At 37.9% G+C, this 20,723-nt stretch overlaps 1 protein-coding gene across 3 annotated transcripts in view; it reads right to left on the bottom strand.

Moving 5' to 3' along the window:
• Positions 1 to 7,246: 7,246 nt before the first annotated feature.
• Positions 7,247 to 20,723, bottom strand: part of LOC148674695 (fasciculation and elongation protein zeta-2-like) — a 121,402-nt gene continuing 107,925 nt past the window's right edge. For 2 of the 3 annotated variants that reach the window (XM_088625101.1, XM_088625103.1), the window contains one exon: positions 7,247 to 11,679. In XM_088625101.1, coding sequence (XP_088481227.1) covers positions 11,663 to 11,679 — 17 coding nt within the window. In that variant the 3' untranslated portion in view covers positions 7,247 to 11,662. Of the gene's footprint in view, positions 11,680 to 20,141; positions 20,167 to 20,723 lie in introns of all 3 variants that reach the window. The other variant, XM_088625102.1, reaches the window with a different exon arrangement.

The raw sequence follows: 20,723 nt of genomic DNA, 5'->3' as shown, positions 1-20,723 counted from the left end.
CCCCCCCCCCCCCCCCTTACCATAACACCGAATGACGTCCGAAGCAGCAAGGAAGGACTATATAACCTAAAAGTTTGTACCGGCACATCGGACAATACTTCGGTTTTGTTGTTTCTTGCGGGAAACAAGACTTTGGCTTTATTGTTCCTTGTGTAGCGGCGAGGCTTATTAATAAGAAAGAATTAAGTGTTCTGAGCCTTCGCAAATGAGGCCCCATTTCTCTGTTCATCTCTGTGGTGCAGCCACAGAGAAACTATTCATGCAGGCTGATTTAAGGTTCCTTTGATAAGGACAGCTCCCAAAGGGGGATGCACTTAGCTAAGCCTGGCTATCATGATCAATGGTCATCCATTGGCGCCTATCTGTCTAAGAAGTGCCAGATGGACATCTGGACTGCATTCCTAAGTGTCAGGAGTAAGTGACTCATATTTCACCTTGATCAACCAATCAGGGACTGGTAGGGCCGAGTAACCCACTGTAAGCAGAAGTGAGAGATCTAGTAGTGAAAGATCAGAAGAAAAAGAGGGGTACAAATCCAAGCCTGACGATATAGACCGATGGGCTAAAGAAGTGCCACACCCTAAGTCAGGCATGCCTCAAACCTGGAGTGCACTTCAAGAATTAAAGGATACATATGGGATTAGACCTATAGAAGCGGCAATGATTTTGAGAAGAGTCGGTGAAAGAAAGGCAGGACAGTTAAAACAGGTGTGTGAAAGAAAGAACCTGGGAGAATGGTGGGAATTAGTGTGGAGATTTTTGAAAGAACATTACCCACTGAAAACTGATTGGAAAAAAGTAACAGCATGTCAGCAGAAGGAAAGTGAGGATGTTTCAGATTTTACAGAAAGGTTTATAACTCTATGGATAGAATACTCGGGGTTAGCAGATGAAAAGGAAGTGAATGAAGATACTTCCACAGTAATAAAACAAATTTACTTGAGTGGGTTAAAACCTGATGTTGCCAAACAAGTGCAGCTACGTTTTTCTGACATTACGGAGAGTGAAGGCAGATTTGATTAATAACTCACGAAGCTAGGAAGATAGAGCGAAGCATGTATGCTAAAGTACGAGCGCTGCAAATGGGAGATACAGAAACTCCCAAAGAGGAGAAAAAGGAACAGCCTGTGTGTCGCTTTTGTAAGAGACCTGGCCATTTTTATAAAGCCTGTAGACAATTGTTAAAAGCAGAAAGGCAGAGTGACAGAGGGGGAAGGGTCCCCCTCATAACTCTACTGATAGAGAGGACCAGAAGGGGCTGATATCTCAATTAAAGAACATGTCAGAAGCTGAAACGAGAGCCTTGCGTGAAATAATAGATTTAATCTAGTAAACCCCTTGGTAGCCTTCCTAAGTTTATCTCAGGATTTAAATAAAAGTGAAAGAATCTTACAGTGTGCAGTATGGAATTTCTGTATGAAATAGCATTTATGTGAACTACCTCAATAGAGCTATGTGATATTGTGATTGTTTACCTAATGAGGGAATCCATAAGGCCAGGCTACTCCAAGTATTAGATCTTTGGACGGAGAAAGGGTATAAAACCAACTACATGATAAAGCCAGGGTGAATGCCTTCTCAGAACGAGCTCGCCTGGTGACGAACTGGCTAAAGGGAGGTAGTGCAGTCTAAAGACAAAATTGCCTTGACCCCTGCAGCAGAAACCATTTTTTAATGTTTTGAAACAAGCTTTCTTGCAGGCACTGGCTCTGGACTGGATTCCCTCAGACAGATCATCTGTATGTAATCTGTAAGTGAAAGAAATGGGTTGTGAGCTGCTGTGCTGGCGCAGGAGCATGGAGGTAGGCATCGTATGGTGGGTTATTATTCAGGACTCCTTGATGCGGTGGCCAAGGGGCCATTTTTATGTGTTGTGCAGGCTACCTGCCTGGCTGTATAAACTGTGAATAATCTGGTGTAGAACCAGCAGACCGAATGAAAAGATTTAATTGAGCTTGTAAATATGCTAAATGGAAAATTGTATCGATTTATATAGACTGTATATACACATTTGGTGTATGCCACAATGTTGGATGGCGGTGGAGGAATAGGGATTTCCTCAACAAGGCAGGGACTCCAGTTAAGAATGCTGGGTTTGTCTCTGAACTGTTAGAAGCTTTGCAGCTACTGACTAAAGTAGCTGTGGTAAAGTGTAAATCACATAATAAAGAAATGTTTCCAGTAACTCAAGGGAACAACTTTGCAGATGCAGCTGTCAGGTGAGCAGTCCTGGTAAAGCAGGAGTCAGAGACCCCTGTGAAACCTTTGTTGGTGAAAAGGGGACAGCTACAGGACATTCAGGCTGAGGCCTCTAAAGCAGAGAAAAGGACAAGGTTAGAAAAGAATGTGGTGTTGCCAGCACACTGGACGCCCTGCATGCCCTCACAGCCTAATACCCTTTGTAGCCCGACAAAGGCACTCTGTCGGACACCCAGGTGTGAGTCAAATGGTGTGCCAGTTACCCAAAACTGGGTGGGGACCTGGTTTGAAGCAGTAGCCACTTATGTGGTATCTCGATGTGATGCTCATCAAAGGAACTCAACTACAGTTCAGGTGTGGGTGCAACAGCTCAAAAGGCCTGCTCCTGAGGAAACTTTCATGTAGTGGCAAATTGACAATTGTAAAGGGAAACCTTGGGTCTTATAATCTGTTTTCCCAGTGTGTTGCTGCCACTGCCTCTTTGTCTTCCAAACACTTGATGATGGAGATAAGCCCTCGGTGGGCACTGCCCTGCCGCTTGTATTATGATGAAAGGATGCACTTCACAGAGAAAGTGTGTCAGGCTGTGGCTACATTATTCGGGGTGAGATGGACTGAGATCACCCTCAGTCTGCTGGAACAGTGAAACGAATGAACAGAATTCTGAAAGATCGACGAAACATCAGACTGAAGGAACACCATGGGTAGATGCTCTGCCTATGTAGCCTGCGGGCTGGATCAAACAGAATTGTGTAACAGAGCCTGTTTGATATCATCACGAACCAACCAACAAAACTTCCTGGAGGGCCAAATCTGGCTAATGGATCATTGAATTTGCTAATTGTAGATTGTTAATTGAAGCAGTGCATGGGGCTGGTGAACAGGTGCTCGACGTTTGGAGACCTCCAGTAGATGGAAGACATGACCTGATACCTGGCGAGTGGGTGTGGGTGAGGAAGATATACCCTGCCAGATGTTGCAATCCCGCTGGGGAGGGACCATATCAAGTGCAACTGACTACCGACTCTGCCATCTGAGTGACAGGATGAGATCGCTGGTTCTACGCCTTGCACTTCCACCGAGCCACTGCACCAGAGACTGAGTGAACATTATTATGTTGTTACTATTTCTGTGTTTGTTGAGCTTCCTGAGGGAGGCCGACAGTGTGCCTGTTAAGTGTAAGGAGTTTTACTTTGATAAATGGGGATATGGAATCAATACTTTATCAATCAGCCACAAATGATAATCAGAGCTCATGTTGGGTTTGTATTAATATAAAAGATGCTCATGGGAGTAATCCCCTTTGAAAGAATCCTGCCTGGCCTTGGTCAGTAAGATAAGGACATGTATTTGGTAAGCTGCCTGTACGCCCAGAATATGAAAAGAACTAACTGTTGTCTAGTCTGCAACTTAGATATAATTAATTGGCAGGTGTGTAATAGTAACTCTTTCTGTTTTAAGGTATAAAGGACCATCTTCAGCTACTTATTTTTTAAGTCTGGTGGTTGCAAGCCAGACTTCCATATGCATATGAATAAAGAGACTTCTGCTTCACAGACACCTGAACTTTGTCATTTGTTTGACACTACACATGTATTTAACTAAAAATTGTTGCCACTCATCAACGCAAAGTACTCTATAATGTCAAAGTGAAAAACAAATCCACACATTTCACTAAATAAAAAATAAAAAACAGAAACTAATTGAATGGATATGTATTTACCCCCCACCACCACAGAGTAATACTTGGTAGGACCATCTATGGCAGCAATAACAGCTGTGAGTCTCTTTTGGTAAGTCTCTATCAGCGTTGCACATCTTGACACTGGAATTTTTGCCCATTCTTCTTGGCAAAATTGGTCAAGCTCCATCAAGTCGGATGGGGACCATTTGTGAACAGCAATTTTTAAGTCATTCCACAGATGCTCAATTGGACTGAGGTCTGGGCTTTGATTGGGCCACTCCAGGACATTAACCTTTTTGGTTTTAAGCCACTCTAGTGTGGCTTTTGATGTATGTTTTGGGTCATTGTCCTGTTGGAAGTTGAATCGTCTTCCAAGTCCCAGTGTTCTTGCTGATTGCTGATGTTTTCCTCCAGAATTTTTCTTTACTTAGCTTCATTTATTTTTCCTTCTATCTTTATGGGCTTTACAGTCCCTGCCACAGAGAAGCATCCCCAAAAAATGATGCTGCCACCACCATGCTTCACTGTAGGGATGGTGTTCTCAGTGTGATGTGCTGTGTTAGGTTAAACATATCACTTAGCATTGAGGCACAAAACTTCAATTTTGGTCTCATCAGACCATAGAATCTTCTTCTAAATTGTTGAGTCTCACATGCCTTTGGTCCAACTTCAGCCGAGTTGTCCAGTTGTCTCATGCAGTTTCTCCCATCTTTGTCATGGAGGACTGTAACTCCTTTAGAGTTACCGTAGGCCTCTTGGTGGCCTTCCTTACTACGGCTCTTCTTGCCTGGACACTCCGTTTTGAACAACGGCAATTTCTGGGCAGATTCACAGTTGTTCAATATTTTCCTCACCTTTTTATTGATGGACTTCACTGTGCTACAAGGTATAATTAATGCCTTGGAAATTTTCTTATATTCTTGCCCTGACTGGTATTTTTCAAGAACCTTGTCTTGGATCTGCTTGGAATGTTCCCTGGTCTTCATGGTGTGTGGGGAAGTGGGGAAGCTCCTGGACACAGGTGCATTTATTCTGAAATCATGTGAAACACCTCAACTGCACAGTCAATTGATTTGGAGAAAAGAGTTGATTACTTCAGAGATAATTTATATGGGTCAAAGTAAGGGGGTGAATACTTATGCATTCAATTATTTTCTGTTTTTTATTTTTAATTTAGTAAACTTCATTTATTTCACTTTGACATGATAGAGTCCTTGCTGTCGATGAGTGGCAAAAATTCTCAGCTAAATAAACAATAAAATGTGAAAAAGTCCAAAGGGGGTGCAAGGCACTGTAGCTTGGATTCACTCTAACCAAAGCAAGGGTAATTCTTGTGTGTGTATATTATTGTTGACTTGCTTAACAGATCCCTGCTTACTGACTTACAATATAAAAAAATACATTCATTGTAAGTACAAGGAGTATTATGCAACTAAAGCAAAATTTATTGAAAAGGCTATTTCACTTCCAGAGCCCAATCATTATCCAGCTTCGCTCCTTAGTGATTGAATGAACTACACAAAAAAAATTGTAAATACGTAGTCCTTGATCAGCTATCTGTTTCTACTCAAAACTGATCTATTTAGAGAACATTTGTGATCACAGAATTCTCAATTATATCCTTCAGTAACCTTTGCTTGTATTTCACTGGTAGACCATTGTTTATGTCGCTTTCTTTATTGCAATAAAGGAGGACAAAGTTAATAGCTTAACCTCATCTCTCACTCACTTCACAACAGGCTTTTATTCCTGAAGATCAGCAAAATCTCATATACAAAAACATACATTTTTATTATTGGTCAGTAACAGTTTGATACAAGAAGTAAACAAGGTTAGAAACCAAGGCAGTTAGGTCAGCCTTGAGCCAGCAGCCATATCACCCTGCAACTCACAACTGGCAACCCACTGAAGCTAAGCAGGTGTGAGCCTGGTCAGTACCTGGATGGGAGACCTCCTGGGAAAAACTAAGGTTGCTGCTGGAAGAGGTGTTAGTGGGGCCAGCGGGGGGTGCTCACCCTGCAGTCCATGTGGGTCCTAATGCCCCAGTATAGTGACGGGGACACTATACTGTAAACAGGCGCCGTCCTTCGGATGAGACGTAAAACCGAGGTCCTGACTCTCTGTGGTCATTAAAAAAATCCCAGGGCGCTTCTCGAAAAGAGTAGGGGTGTAACCCCGGTGTCCTGGCCAAATTTCCAATTGGCCCTTACTAATCATGGCCTCCTAATAATCCCCCTCTATGAATTGGCTACATTACTCTGCTCTCCTCACCACTGATAGCTGATGTGTGGTGAGCGTTCTGGCGCACTATGGCTGCCGTCGCATCATCCAGGTGGATGCTGCACATTGGTGGTGGTGGAGGGGAGTCCCCATTACCTGTAAAGCGCTTTGAGTGGAGTGTCCAGAAAAGCGCTATATAAGTGTAAGCAATTATTATTATTATTGAGAATTAACCCAAGACCTCTGTTCTGTTTCATGTTGCCAAATGAGTGTAGGGTACATGAGCTACACCTCCAATCGAAAGATCTTGGAGAAACACAGGCCAGCTGGGAATGTACAAAATAATAAAACTGTCCTTGAGGGCTTAATTCTTAACTCATAACAGGCATAGGTACCCTCAGCACTAAAGTGTTTAATTTTCACAGTGGAAATATAATTTGCTATTTGCACTTCTTCACTGTAAGCATTGAAAACATATAAAACAGAAGTTGGGGGTTGAGCTTGATCTCAAAAGCTAAGCAAAGTTTGTCAACATATATCAGTCCTTGGATGGAAAACATCCGAAAAAAATAATGTTACTGCAGTAAGAAGTTTTGGTGGTTCAGTAGGTGGCCCTTTTCCCTCCTGACTGGTATTTCCATAAACCTATGTCGCGGTGTGGCCTAAGCCCCATGCCAGTTATCGTTCATCAGAGAATCAAAGTCCTGAAATCATTCCTTACATCTCCACCTCATCTGCTGTACAGTGTGGCTGCTGCAATATTCAGGTGGGTCTCACATTTCATTGGTGGATGAAATAGGTACACTCATGTACTGTATGTGAAGTGGATCAGAATCCTTAGGGTGAAAGGTGCTATATAAAATAATTTATAGTATATATAAAGAAATAAATTTTATATATAAATAGGGCGTTTACATTATTGTTGTGTTACAGATGCAAATACTCCCTAATTCTTTGATTAATTTTATTTTTATGGCAATAACAATTTTATACTTAGATGCAGCTCCTGTTTAAACAAAATGTAAAGCTGAAACTTTTACAGTAAGGCAGATGATGACTTTTAAGTAGCTTGCTGTTTCTTCCAACCTCACAAGCCTGGGTGAAGACACGAAGCTAAATAAAATATGAGAATATTCCAAGAAAGAAAATTAACTATTTCTCCTTTTTATTCTCCATTAGACTCTGGTAAGAAAGAAACTGTGTACTCCAGACAATCAAGGTTACAAAACGGAAACATTTACAGAATAAATTAATAGACAAATTAGGCTAAAAACAAGAACAAAGAAGTCATGTTGCATTAAAAATAATGTTTAAGTTCTATTTACATACGTTCAGGCATTGACAAAGGCAGCCCTAATACAGTTCTTGTATGCAATCCCTAGCATCAATGTCTGGCAAAGGAGGCTGATATGTCTTGGTGAACTGCTGAAAAATTCAACATGCAGATCAACCTTAAGTGTGATTTGTCTTGGCCACTTCTTAAAAACTGTTTAAAGATTTTAACAAAAAATGTTTCCAAAGCACAATAGAAACCTACTTTTGAGGTCTAGGCTTTAAGAAATACTGCTATGGCTGAAATATCCCTTCATAATTTCTGAACAATAAAAACATGCAGCAGATACCAGCAACAAGGGTAGAGCTTTCAAAGCTTGCAATAGAAGAACATTAAATATCATATTTAATGTAATAAATTGTCATTTTAATTTAGAAGATGAACATGAATCATTCTCTAGTGTATATCTGACAGAGACACAACAGATTTAATAGATGACACAGAGGGACATATTTAAAAAGAACATAAATGAAGAAATTATATTTGGGCAGACCTGCAAATGTCAACCTTAGTAGAAAGAAACAGTTATGCACTGAACATAAGTTCAGTGCATAACTGTAGTAGTAGATCCCCTACTAATGACTAACAATATAGCAATTATTACATTTCGCTATATATTAAGTTAAACCAGGTCACTTATCTGGCATCCAAGGAGACCGTCAATCAATTCAGCACACATGACACAATTTAATTGTGTAAACAAGTAATGTTATGGTTTCTTAGAGTGCAGTTCCATCTCCAAAGACTCTTGCCACTTAGACAATGTTTGAGGATCAACCCACATGAATGAATGTATATGCTTTCTTTAGTATGAGTATGATTAACTTTTAAATCTATTAAAACAGTCAGGCTTCAGGCAGGTATTTCTACATCATAACAATCATCATTCAGGAGGTTATAAGGAATGCTGGTGGACCTGGAGCTTGAATGAACAAAACATTTATTGCACATGACTCTCAACAGCCAAGGATGGAGTGGCAGCATCTCAGTGATAAACTTCTTTCAGGCAAAGCCCAGTGTTGTGTTCAGGAATAAAAATAAACAAAAAATTGGAAAAAATCTTGTTAAAGGCAAATCCGAAACACCGCTAAAGAAAATAAAGCCGGCTACCACATTACACGAAGTTGAGTCATCAATGGTTGTACAACTTACAACTTAACTGTCCACACATGGCATACATGTTCACGAAATACATTATAATTTAATACACAAGCTTGAAACTAAAATGGAGCACTAGCTACAGTTTCACAAGCTATGGCTTAGCCTTATGATGACTTGTACTGTGTACGCACTTTGGATTCAAATTATGAGAATTATTAGCCAAGGGTATTAACAATGCACAGTAATATGTATTAAGGATACATTTCCAGTTTGTATTCTTTGGCCTTTGTCACTTGTTCTTGTGCATTAATTAACATCACTAAAATGTTGTATGATAACACAAATGCAACTTGTGGAAGAAGGCCCTGTGTCAAATAAATTGATGTCAGCTCCAAAAGTGATGAGACTTCAAACCCTAATACAACCACTGCTTTGAAATGCTGCTGTTATCAATCTCACAACATGGTCTTGTTAAATAAAAAAAGAACTAGATTTCATGGGGAAAATTCTTCAAAAACACAAGCATTAAAATTCCTTGAGTACATGGATATCTAAAACACGAGAGTAAGCACCTTAGTAGTATTATACCACTGCCCCTCCTAAACGTATCCAATGGACTGATTGTTTGAGTCTGCCATGCAATAGCAATGCCTCATTTCCATATCTCACCTACAAAATTGGGTTGGATTTTTTTTTAATCATCAATAATATGTTTGCCAGCTCATGCTTTATAAGCAGCATATTTAAAGCTACTCTTGAGTAGTTTGAGATCTGGACCAAGCATCAGTTGATTCTTCTTCACATTGACCACTGTATTGAAAAGCCTATCAAATACAGTAGGTGATTCATATTCAAACAAACAGCAGATATGCCTGACATACGAACCCTTCAGATTAGACAGTTTAGACAGTTTAGACAGATTAGACAGTTTAACAAATGTATATTCAAGTTGAGGCCCATTAGGCAATTATAGGAAATTAAGAACAACACCCCTCAAAGCTTAAAAGATTAAAGGCTCTGCATTTTGGGTTTAAGATAAGAAACAAATAGTCAAATATAACCATAACAAAGCTTGTTAAGACACTATTACTATAGAAAGTGCTTGCATAGCAGGTGTACCAATAATTATTGAAACTAAGATTTAAGACGTTTTAGTGTACCTAAAAGCTCATGTATCATGTATTTTATATTTTCTATTTCTAAAGCATGCTGATTTGTCAACTAAGTACTTTTATGTATGTACTTGATTATAGATTATAGTTTTGTCTTCTTTCATCATATTGCTAAGATCCACCTTCTTGGCAGTGGAAGCATGTATTCTTTTTCACAACTGGAGCACAAACTGTCTACAGCCACTTGCATACTGTGCATCAGTAACACTAGGGATGTTACAGAGACTGAAAGGTTCTGAGCCTGTTGGTCTTTTTGAATTAAATTCACCATTTGGATATTCAAATGTATACAGTCATAGAAGACATGATACCGAATTCAATTAGAATAGCTAGGTTACACAATACACAGTGCCAAGCAACTTTGATAAAACAGATTAGTGCATTACAATCCTTGTTTTAAAATTTTAAAAGAAATATTTGTAGAGTCTATATGTATCTGTGTGAATGTTTGACATAGTGCTTTCAGTACTGAGAAATACCCTTGATCCATGAGTATGTTCCTTTTTTCAGTAACAAAGTGGCAACAACTTCAATGTAACTTTACATTTTAGAGCCATTTTGAAAAAGCTAGGTGTGTTAATAATACCCAACTGTTTATATATTATATCAACACTACTTGGCAGTCAGGTATTACGATATTAACACGCCTAACTTTGCCCTAAAATGAAATTGTATATTATTATATGATTACAGATTATAGTTTTGTTTTCTTTCATGATGAAGTCTACACTACCTTTGTAATTTATTTGTACAGAACAGATAAAAGGTTTGATATAGAACTAAAGTTTCTGTTATTATGTTTACAATGACACCATCTGAATACACACTACATGCATGCCAGTGGTTGTTATATATTGAAAGACAGCTGAAGCATTTCACCATTGAACAGTACAGTACAGATCACAAGTCTGGTGCAGGGCCAAACTGAAGGGAGCTTTGAAGCACTGGACAACTGCTGAACATTAGTTCATGCAAAGAATATACCACTAACATCCATTAACGGCACAACTTTAAAGATCATTCACTCACTTTAAGCAGTGGACTTAGGTCTCTGATTGCCACAAGTTTTGTTATGGTTTTCATTCCACTGGAATTACTTTTACCTATCTGAACTATTTCTTTAAAAAAAAACTAATACTGTCCACTTTTCAGATCTTGAATTATTACTTCCTTATTACTTAAATAAGGAAGAACATACATTGGATTTTAGCCCCTGATGATTTCTGTTGTGGGACTTTAACCTAACTGAAGCTTGCTCATGAAATCCTGAAATCACAGCTTGAAGCTGAGCTGAAGATATTTCTTCAGGGTGTTTCTTGAATCATTCCAGTATGAATAATGCTTACAATGTTAGAATTTGGACACTGTAGTAAAACATTCAGACATTACCTCTTTGTAGAAGCTAATAGCTATAAGATCCCTTTTTAAATGTTTAAGTTTTAATTGATTTACCCCACCAACGTGGACTAATTTTATTAAACCCAGGAGTTGGTGGGGTCACCAAATGCTAAAATTACACACAACAGTTTACAGTTCCACTTTCCGCAAAAGGGAAAGGGAACAAATTATTTCTATCTTCTACACATTGTAAAAATAATTGAATCACTTCTAAAAACAACACTCCTTGTTAAAACTGTACAACTGTTCTTTTTGTGTTCTCTATGTTCTTTGTTGATCCCCACAGAGGATGCTGAAGTCTACAGAATGGCAGCTACCTCTACTGCTTTCTAATTAGTCTGATGGAATAACATGGAGGATGTTTCAGTTATAGGCTAAAATAAAAATGATCTACACAGTTACTATGAATGGAAAGCGAGAAATGCTAGGCAACGTGAAAGTTCCAATGGGGGAATAAAGTTGCTAAAATTAGTCCATCTCATGTCATGGAAACAAAATAATTCCATCCTTAGAGCCCCAGAATCTCCGCCTCCACCTGGAAGTTGCGTCTTTCCTTTATGTAGGACACAGAACTGCAAACAAAAAGAAAAATGTCAATGCTGGAAAACAAAGAAAAGTTAATCATAGACATTTAACACAGCAATGTGCTTGTCACAGATCCTGTGTGCCTTTAAATCTTCTTTCCTAGATTTATATGTGACATAGGGTGTCCTATTATTTTATAGTAATTTAAAAAAAATTCAAAGATCAATTATGAAGCAAAACATCAGCACAAAAGAGTCTCCTAGCTCAGTGTGCTCAGACGCAAAGACTCTTGTGCAATGTGAATAGCAACTTTGGACTTTGGAAAGTTTACTGACATCACAGTGAAAAGGGTGAAAAAGAATGGGAATACCCACCATTTTGTATACAAGGAATTACTGTTATTATATGTTCTCTGCATTGTCTTTTTATCTTTGTAACAGTCCCACATCCTGTTAATAAGGTTCCATAATTCTGTAATATTTCATCAATTATAAAGGCAGAGAGCAAATTTTTAAATTAACAATCCAACTTATTTAAAAGTCATGGCTCTACTTAAGGCCAATAATATACTTAAAAACTAATATTTTTCATTTTTTTCAAACAAATTATATTTTTGGCATTATGACAACAGTCATAATGTAATGACTTACATATTAATTGGTCACAAATAAAACGTTTCATACAAAACTGAAAGTTTTCTGCAATTACAAACTAAGTTCAGCTTTTCAATTGTCTTTCACATAAAATGCCTTGTGAGAGTATTCTAACCCAGTTTTATTTTGTTGCTTTAAATCTTGCAGTCACAACACTCTGATCAATCAATCAGTATTTGGTATCAGCCAAATCCATACATTCAAAGATTAAAGGAAACTGGAAAAGTCATGATTGCAGAAGTATTCAAACCCTTTGCGGTGGCAAACCTAAATTAATTTTGGTGTGCACAATTACCTGTAATAATTGTATTTAGCGGAGTCTGTGTACAATAATAGTGGTTCACATGATTTCAGAATAAATGCACCAGTCTTTGTAACATCCCTCAGTCAGGTACTGAATTGCAAGCTGAGATTCAACCATAACGATCACGGAGCCTTCAAAACTCCTCAGGCATAAAGGTGTGTGAAGGCACAGAACAGAAGAAGAGAATAAAACATTTGTAACTAACAGTTCTTTCCGGACCCTATGCGGACGACACAATCCGACGGAGTGGGGAAACACTAGGGAAACGTCATGCAGGAATACGGGACAGAAGACAGGGGGGCGTGTCCAAGGTGCGCTGGTGCACGGGGGTGTGGCCGAGGCGAACAATCCGAGAGAGTAGTCCTTTGGGAATATCCAAAAACACACGAGAAAGTCCAAAACCAGGAGATCCATCAAACACGAAGTTAAAACCACGAAGACCGGGTCGGAACCGGCGGACAGGGAACAGGAACGGGAACAGAGGTTAAAACCTTAACGGGACCAGGCGCTTCCAGGTCCCGGACTCGCAAGATACGGAAATCAGATGCAGAGCGTCAGCGCCTGGCTTTTAAGGTGGGCTGGGAATGGGAATCAGGTGCGCAGAATAAAGTCTTAAGTGAAAGGGCTGGAGCACCCTTAAGGAGGGGGGACTATAATCGTGACAACATTTTAAAGACCCTTTACTATCTCTTTGAAAATTGTGAAGCTGAACATTAAGAAGCAGAAAGAACTCAAGGGAGAAACTGGTTAGGGATGCATTTGTCAGTGACTTGACATAGTCCTAACTTGAAACCTATGGAAAATCAATGGAAAGAAGTGAAAACTGCTGTCCATATGTGATCACCGAGCAACATGAGAGAGCTTGAGCAAATTTACCAAGAGAAATGGGCAAACATTTGCACCACAACAGTGTGAAAGACTGAGACTTTGATATAGATTTAACAAAAAAACTTTCAGCTTGTAATTGCTGCCAAAGCTGTTTCCAAAATATTGAATACTTATGCAATCACCATATTTCTGTTTTTTCAATTTAGTTTTTGCTAACATTTATTGTTATTGTACTATTAGTAGTCCTCAGTTTGAACATTTAGGTTTTTACTTAAACATTAAGTTATATGCATGCATCATTTTGTGATTTTAAAATGTGGGTCAATCATAGGAAGAGTCTGAATATGTTTGCAAGGCACTGTGTAACTGCCTAAACTAACCTACAGATGCAGCCATTCAAAATGGGTGAGGTATTTCGCGGCATACCCCGGTGGGCGTGTCACAGTATCACGCGGTATCACGCATTTCACGTGTGTCACGTGACTAACTATCCGGCGTCGCCTTGTAAAACCGCCAGGGGGAGCTTAACCTCTCATGTACAGCATTTGAGCCTTTAATTTTGAACTGTGTATTACAGCATGTTAATCATCAGTCATTAAAATGTTGGTATATATTATGAAAGCAAGATTGCTCAGTTGGACAGAAGTACACAACCTACCTTTATCAGAAATATTTATGCATCAAAGCCTTTACTGAAGATATTACTAATAGTATTAATAATGGATGACTTTGGACAAGCTGTATACTCAAAGTATAATTTCTTTAGCACATTTGTACAAGCACTTGGAATCTGTCCAAGCCATACTTTGTCAGGCATTTTGTTTTACTTCAACGGGGCATAAAAACTTCCTTGCTTTTAACAGGGCGTTTCATAATTTCTAGCTACGAAAATGATTTAAAATGCGACACCTATCATTCAACTAGAGCTTAAAATATCACAAGGAAAAATACACACCGGTATTCCATTTCTCCCTAAACATTGTAAGCTTCGAAGTCTTTAACTAACGTGATACCGGAGTCAACAAGCATACTTTTAGAATTTGATTAAAAGGGAATATAATATGGAATCGCGTATCTAAAGAATTTAATAACGGTATGATTATATCCGTGTACTGCGGCAGGACTGTGTAAGGCTGTTTCGCCTACCTGAACATGCGAGCTGTCTTGTAGCCTACTGGTCTAGGTGCGTGACTTCCAACTGGTAGGTTGTGTGTTCGAATCCAGCTGGTGCTGGACTTTTATTTTAACAAACATTTCTTCGAAAAAATAGGTAAGCGATATTATGGACAATCAATTGACTTTTATATTTCAAAATATCGCAACATGATCGATATTTGCGATATTTTGAATATATCTTCCCTTCTGACAGTGGTTCCTGCTTCTATTGTGTGTGTGTGTGCAACAGTAAATTGTTATAGAGAAATGGAGGCGGGACAGTATGCGTTACAATATAAACATTTATATTGATTTAAATCGTGTTCTGATTTAAATCGCAAACGCGTGTTTAATTATGTGTTTTTTAATCATGATCAGGCTAATGCATTTCTACATTTTCTGTATGAACCAGCTTAGAGGTTCATACAGAAAGACAGCTTGTGTTTAAATTGAGTGTAAGGTAATTTATGCTTCTAAAGTCATGGTCAGTATTGTTGTACTGTGCTGTACTGTGTCACATTATTTTATAGCGTTTTTATTGCGTTATTAAATCCGGTGGCGCTGTGTTAGTTTCCTGACTCACATTATTTAAACTGCGACACTGATCATTCATCTCTAAATAAACTTTATTTTATATAGCATTTTAAGCGAATAGGTAATTAGATTGCTCATAAACCTAATCACTTTTTCTTCATAAACACAGCGTGATTGCTCTTTGAAAATGCTTTTCCTTTATTTTTAAAGTAGGCTCAGATTTCAACTATAGATCGTATTATTATAAACTTTCTTGGAAAAATGTATTTTATGTAAACCATGTTTGCTATTAATTCATTTAGGGCTAAAATACGTTCATTGTCTTCTAATCGAGTCGAGTTGACATTGGAAGCCTGCCACACCCGGACCGTTAACGCATTAGCACGTCAAAGCCCATTGAGCCAGTATTGGCTTTAGTATCCCCCCCTTCTCCCCTCAATTCAATTCAATTCAAGGTGTTTTATTTACATGACAGATGGGTACAAGCAGTGTTGGGTACTGTATGTATATTGTAACGCTTACGGCAGACAGGCACTGTGTAGGAGCCGACGCACCAGAGCAGCGCCTGCAATTTTTATATTTATAACTTAGTTTTTAAAATTAGTCAAGCAATACGAAGCATCTCCTTTTACTTAGTGCCTGAGCATACTGCAACGCGTGTGAAGCCCATAAACGATATTAATTTTGGAACTTAAACATACAGTATATGGCTGGTCTCGGTACTTTAAAGAAAACATACACACCAGTATTCCATTTCTCCCTAAACATTTTAAGCATCGAAGTCTTTAACTAACGCGATACCGGAGTCAACAAGCATACTTTTAGAATTTGATTAAAAGGGAATATAATATGGAATCGCGTATCTACAGAATTTAAAGACCAGACAATCGCAAACTCGTTTTCAATAAAATTATTTCATTCATTCAGCAGTTTGTGAGAGGGACATCCAGCAGGGAGAGACACACACACCGGTTTTCATTGACAACATTGTTTTTTTTTCAATTCCTCTTGTCTAACAGGAATGTTTTGTTTGTGGACAGACTGTTAGACAAGAGGAAAAGACTGCCTCCTCCTACGAAGCATTTCGTTGATCCGATCACGAATTCTTTTCCAGTCGTACGCAGCAAGGGTTGAGAATCTCCGATTCACCATCGTACTAATGGTTTCCCGGAGATTGGGTTAAAAAAAACAAAAAACATACTAACAACTGTGCCATCCTACTCCTTAGTTAATACATTTTATTATTCATAAACAGTTAACATTGTTAGCAAAATATTTTGAATTATATTTAACCCTATTTTTTCTTTAGTTTTGTATTTAACTTATTATATGATAGTCAGACTTAATGTATATTTGAACAATGAAAATATATTTTTACAAGATTTTACATTAAGCACTTAAAATTAATATGGTTAATAATAGTAAACTGTAACATGCTGTAACAAGATCGGTTACAAGAAGAAAATGCTTTCAGAGAAAATGTTTCAACCAAACTTATTCCCACACACCCCGCCCCCACTACCATTAGAATATACACAAACATTTTAGCGTTTCATTCTGAGCAGAAGACTCTCACACCTGAAGAGTGCTGGCTGTGACGAATTAAACCGGTTTTACAGGTTTCAATCACAGACCATGTGACATGGGACTCAGTAAACTACAGTAACACCGTATTTGATAACGCTTTAAAAACGCTATAAAATAATGTGACTTGGCACAGAACAAGTTTACAACACAGTACAAAGATAAATGCTGACCATGACTTTAGAAGCATAAATTGCCTTACACTCAATTTAAACACAAGCTGTCTTTAGCCCTCTAAGCTGGTTCATACAGAAATGTAGAGATCTAGGCTCAGAACACACAGCTTCATTAGCGAATACATATGCAGGACAACTGGAGAAGACGTTTTACAGAGGATGGATTTTTAGAAACATCCCATCAGACATCCCATCATATTCACAACGTGAAATCTAGAAAATAATATTACGTAACCAAAATCCGCAATATGGAAACAGAACCTGTGTAATTGTTGATAGATGATGTACTCGTAACATTTTTTCAAGACGAACTACAACATTTAAAAAATGACTTGTATGTACTTGATATCTCTAATCAATCCACGGGTCCCAGCACAAAACGAAAGTAAAACGCATACCGTTTCTCGCTTCTTATTGCTCAAAAGTAATTTGACCGTATGAAATGCATAATATAAACCTAGAAACATATACGTGAGCAGTACTTAAGCACTGTAGTATCGGTGTTAAGACATACCTCTCAAATACTGTAAATCAAGTTAAAAATATCTCAAGACCGATTCTGGTCGTAATGAAACCATGCAAGGGAGTTTTTATGTCCGTTGCAGTTCTTTTGCAACATGAATATAATTATATCGTTATTAATTTCTTGAGATACGCGATTCCATATTATATTCCCTTTTAATCAAATTCTAAAAGTATGCTTGTTGACTCCGGTATCACGTTAGTTAAAGACTTCGAAGCTTACAATGTTTAGGGAGAAATGGAATACCGGTGTGTATTTTTTTCTTTAAAGTACCGAGACCAGCCATATACTGTATGTTTATGTTAAGATTTCCCTTCAGTGGTAAAATTAGATATGAATATTCAATACTTAAACGGGCACAGTTAAGACATTAAATATACATGTACATATTGTATACAGTACAGTTTGCATACGGTAATATGTTTATGTTACGCGATTAAAAAATAAATAAATAAAACTGGAAGGTCCAGCACCACCATTATGTTTATATGGTTGTTTTTGTTGGTTGGTTGTTATTATGGTTATTAATAATTCGATCTATAGTTGTAATCTGAGCCTAAATAAAAAGAAAAAGCAAGTGATTAGGTTTATGAGCAATCTAATTACTTATTCGTTTAAAACGCTATATAAAATAAAGTTTATTATTAATTTGCTGGACAGAGCGGTGAACATTATTATGCATAAGACAAAGATAACGATCCTGATCAGTTTAGAAATCTGTGTACGCTGTAAGGTTTTTACTTCTTAAACTTTTAAAATACACGTTTTGAATGGAAAGAATCCTCTTCCTGGTATAGCACGCCAGCACGTCTTTTTTCTCCAATCAGAGGGGTGTCAGATGGTGTCAGCCAATCACCATTCTGCGTTGGGTAGCAACGGGTGACTGTTCTCAGGCGGAAGATGTAAACAGCTTAATGTTCGTGTTAAATATTTTTTTTTAATTAAAATTCATTCTATACAGCAATCGCATATTTGGGTACCGTTTCATAAAACTTTCATGCTTAAAATGTTTAGGGAGAAATGGAAGACTGGTGTGTATTTTTTCTTTAAACTACCAAGACCAGCCATACACAGTACAGTTTACATACATACAGTAATGTTTTAAATTAATATCGTTTATGACCTTCAGATGCGTTATGCTCCTCTTCTTTTTATGCTCAGCTACTAAAATTTCCCTTTAGTGGTAAAATCCATATAAATATTCAAAACTAAGCGGATTAAAATGTGCACAGTAAAGACATTAAATGATTCAATCTTTGCACTACCAACCAATGCACCACGAGTGCCCCTGTCGGTCATTTTGGCCAGCCAATCACTTGCCCTGCGGTATGCTCCGGTGCCCCGCGGTGGCTTGTGGGTAGGTTACCGTACCGCGGGTTTTTACCGCGCATTTTGAATGGCTGCATCTGTAACTAAAGCTCAGGAATAACATTGGCTGCTGATGAATATTCACTGATACACTCAATCTTTAACTTTCAATTGTGTTATCTCTAGATATATTTTCCACTAATATAATTTCCAATAATATTGATATGTTTTTAACCCAAAACATTACAGCAAATATCAGTAAACATCCCACAAAAATCTGTTGAATAAATAGCATGGCGCTTGGATGCAGCCTTTTGTAAAGCACATGTAAAGCACATGTAGAACTGAGGCACCTGCGTGTGTCAGTCTAAGTTTCTTTTACGGACTAGACACTGTGAGTTTCCAGAATTGTAAGTGAAAGTTGTTTCGGTCCTGAAGGCTGACTTTTGAGTTTTAGTATTGGGCTCACAGTGCAAAAAAAACAGATGATGATGGTGTGCACTTCAGATGCTATGTGTAGAGTGTATAGTTTCCCTTTTGTGAGGGATTGTAGTGGTAGGCCAAGTTCAATAACTGTGATTCCAGATCTGGGGTTTATAAAGAGAATTAAAAAATACAATTTTTGGTATCTTGGTTACTAAAGTAAAAAATTATCTTGATAGCTGAAGAGTGGGAGTGGGAGTGGATAAGTTCAGAAAAAGGCACAGTTCTCACCAGTCTTTACTACCACCTCTGCTTGAAGGCAAGTGGGTTCCTACATTGCTACACCTACCTCCTCAAGGTCTTACTTCTAGCACAAATAATATTGAGACATTTATCCAAACCTATTTTATTCAAACAGGGTGGCAAAAAAGTATCAATATAGATACAATCATCTATCTACATGTAACGTGTTAAGACATTCATTAACCATCATTTGTCCAGGTTATTTATTGCAAATAAAAATCCCTCTAGGGTTCCCCATCAGAAAATACATTTTGAAAGCAGTTCAGATCACATATTAAGTAAAATATAGTCAGGATGAAATTTCATGATTCATATTTATCAGTTAGGGATAAGTTTAGATGTATACCATTTTTTCTGCTTACAAAGTCAGGCCCTAAAGAAAAAACATTAATAGAGTGATAAGTACCCAGAGAATAGTTTCTGTTAAGTCACTGATTTTATTTGTTTTATTAAATATATAAATATTTTGTGGAAGTACTGTAAGTGTTACAGGTGAATTTAGTAGTTTGTTACTGAAAGGTGACTGTGAACAAAGCTTAGGTTTAAAAAGCAAAAGGGTAGTTGCAGTGAAGGTAGAGGATCTAGTAGCTAGCAACACAGTGACAAACAGCAAAGAAACAAGTATCTACCAGCACTATGACAGTCTGTACACTACTCAGAAATGAGAGGCTCTCCACAGAAGCTCCTCATTCATGGGCTGCAAGCAATGCACACAAACCTCTGTCCAGATTGTCACACGAATGCTAGCAAGAACGACAAAGCAAATAAAATAAACATGAAAGATCAGGAGCTATAGTACAGAAAAATGAAACTATTATTATGAAAATATAGGATTTTATTTAGGAGTAAGAAATTAAAAACAACAACAAAAAAGAAAAAAATCACTGTTTTCAGCTTGTTTTACATCCTCAAATTAACACAAGTCTTCTGATGATCTCTGCAGCCAAATGGTGATGCTCTAAGCACCACTGTCATTGCTGTACCTAATGCTGTCATATCATGGTGAAATATTGGCAGTCAGCAAAGTCAAAGTCACCCACAGGAACATTTCTTGGCATGTACATTACAATACTGTGAGGCTACAGTCATTAATAAAAATAATGTTTTGGATTTTTCTAACATTTTTATTAAATATTCTCTAAGAAATGGTGTGGAGTGGGGGATCTATGACATAAACTGGGTTATGAATGTTGTGCTGTTCATACCTACCACAAAGATTTCCACATTAAAGATCTTTAGATACTGTACTTCAGAAAACTATTTCAAGTTGTGTACATTTTGGAAAGCGTGAAAAGATCGT

Source organism: Lepisosteus platostomus, chromosome 3 (genome assembly GCF_059453375.1).
Source record: "Lepisosteus platostomus isolate fLepPlt1 chromosome 3, fLepPlt1.hap1, whole genome shotgun sequence".
Lineage (NCBI taxonomy): Eukaryota > Metazoa > Chordata > Actinopteri > Semionotiformes > Lepisosteidae > Lepisosteus > Lepisosteus platostomus.
Note: the sequence above shows the minus strand (reverse complement) of the source record. Positions and strands in the feature narration are given on the sequence as shown.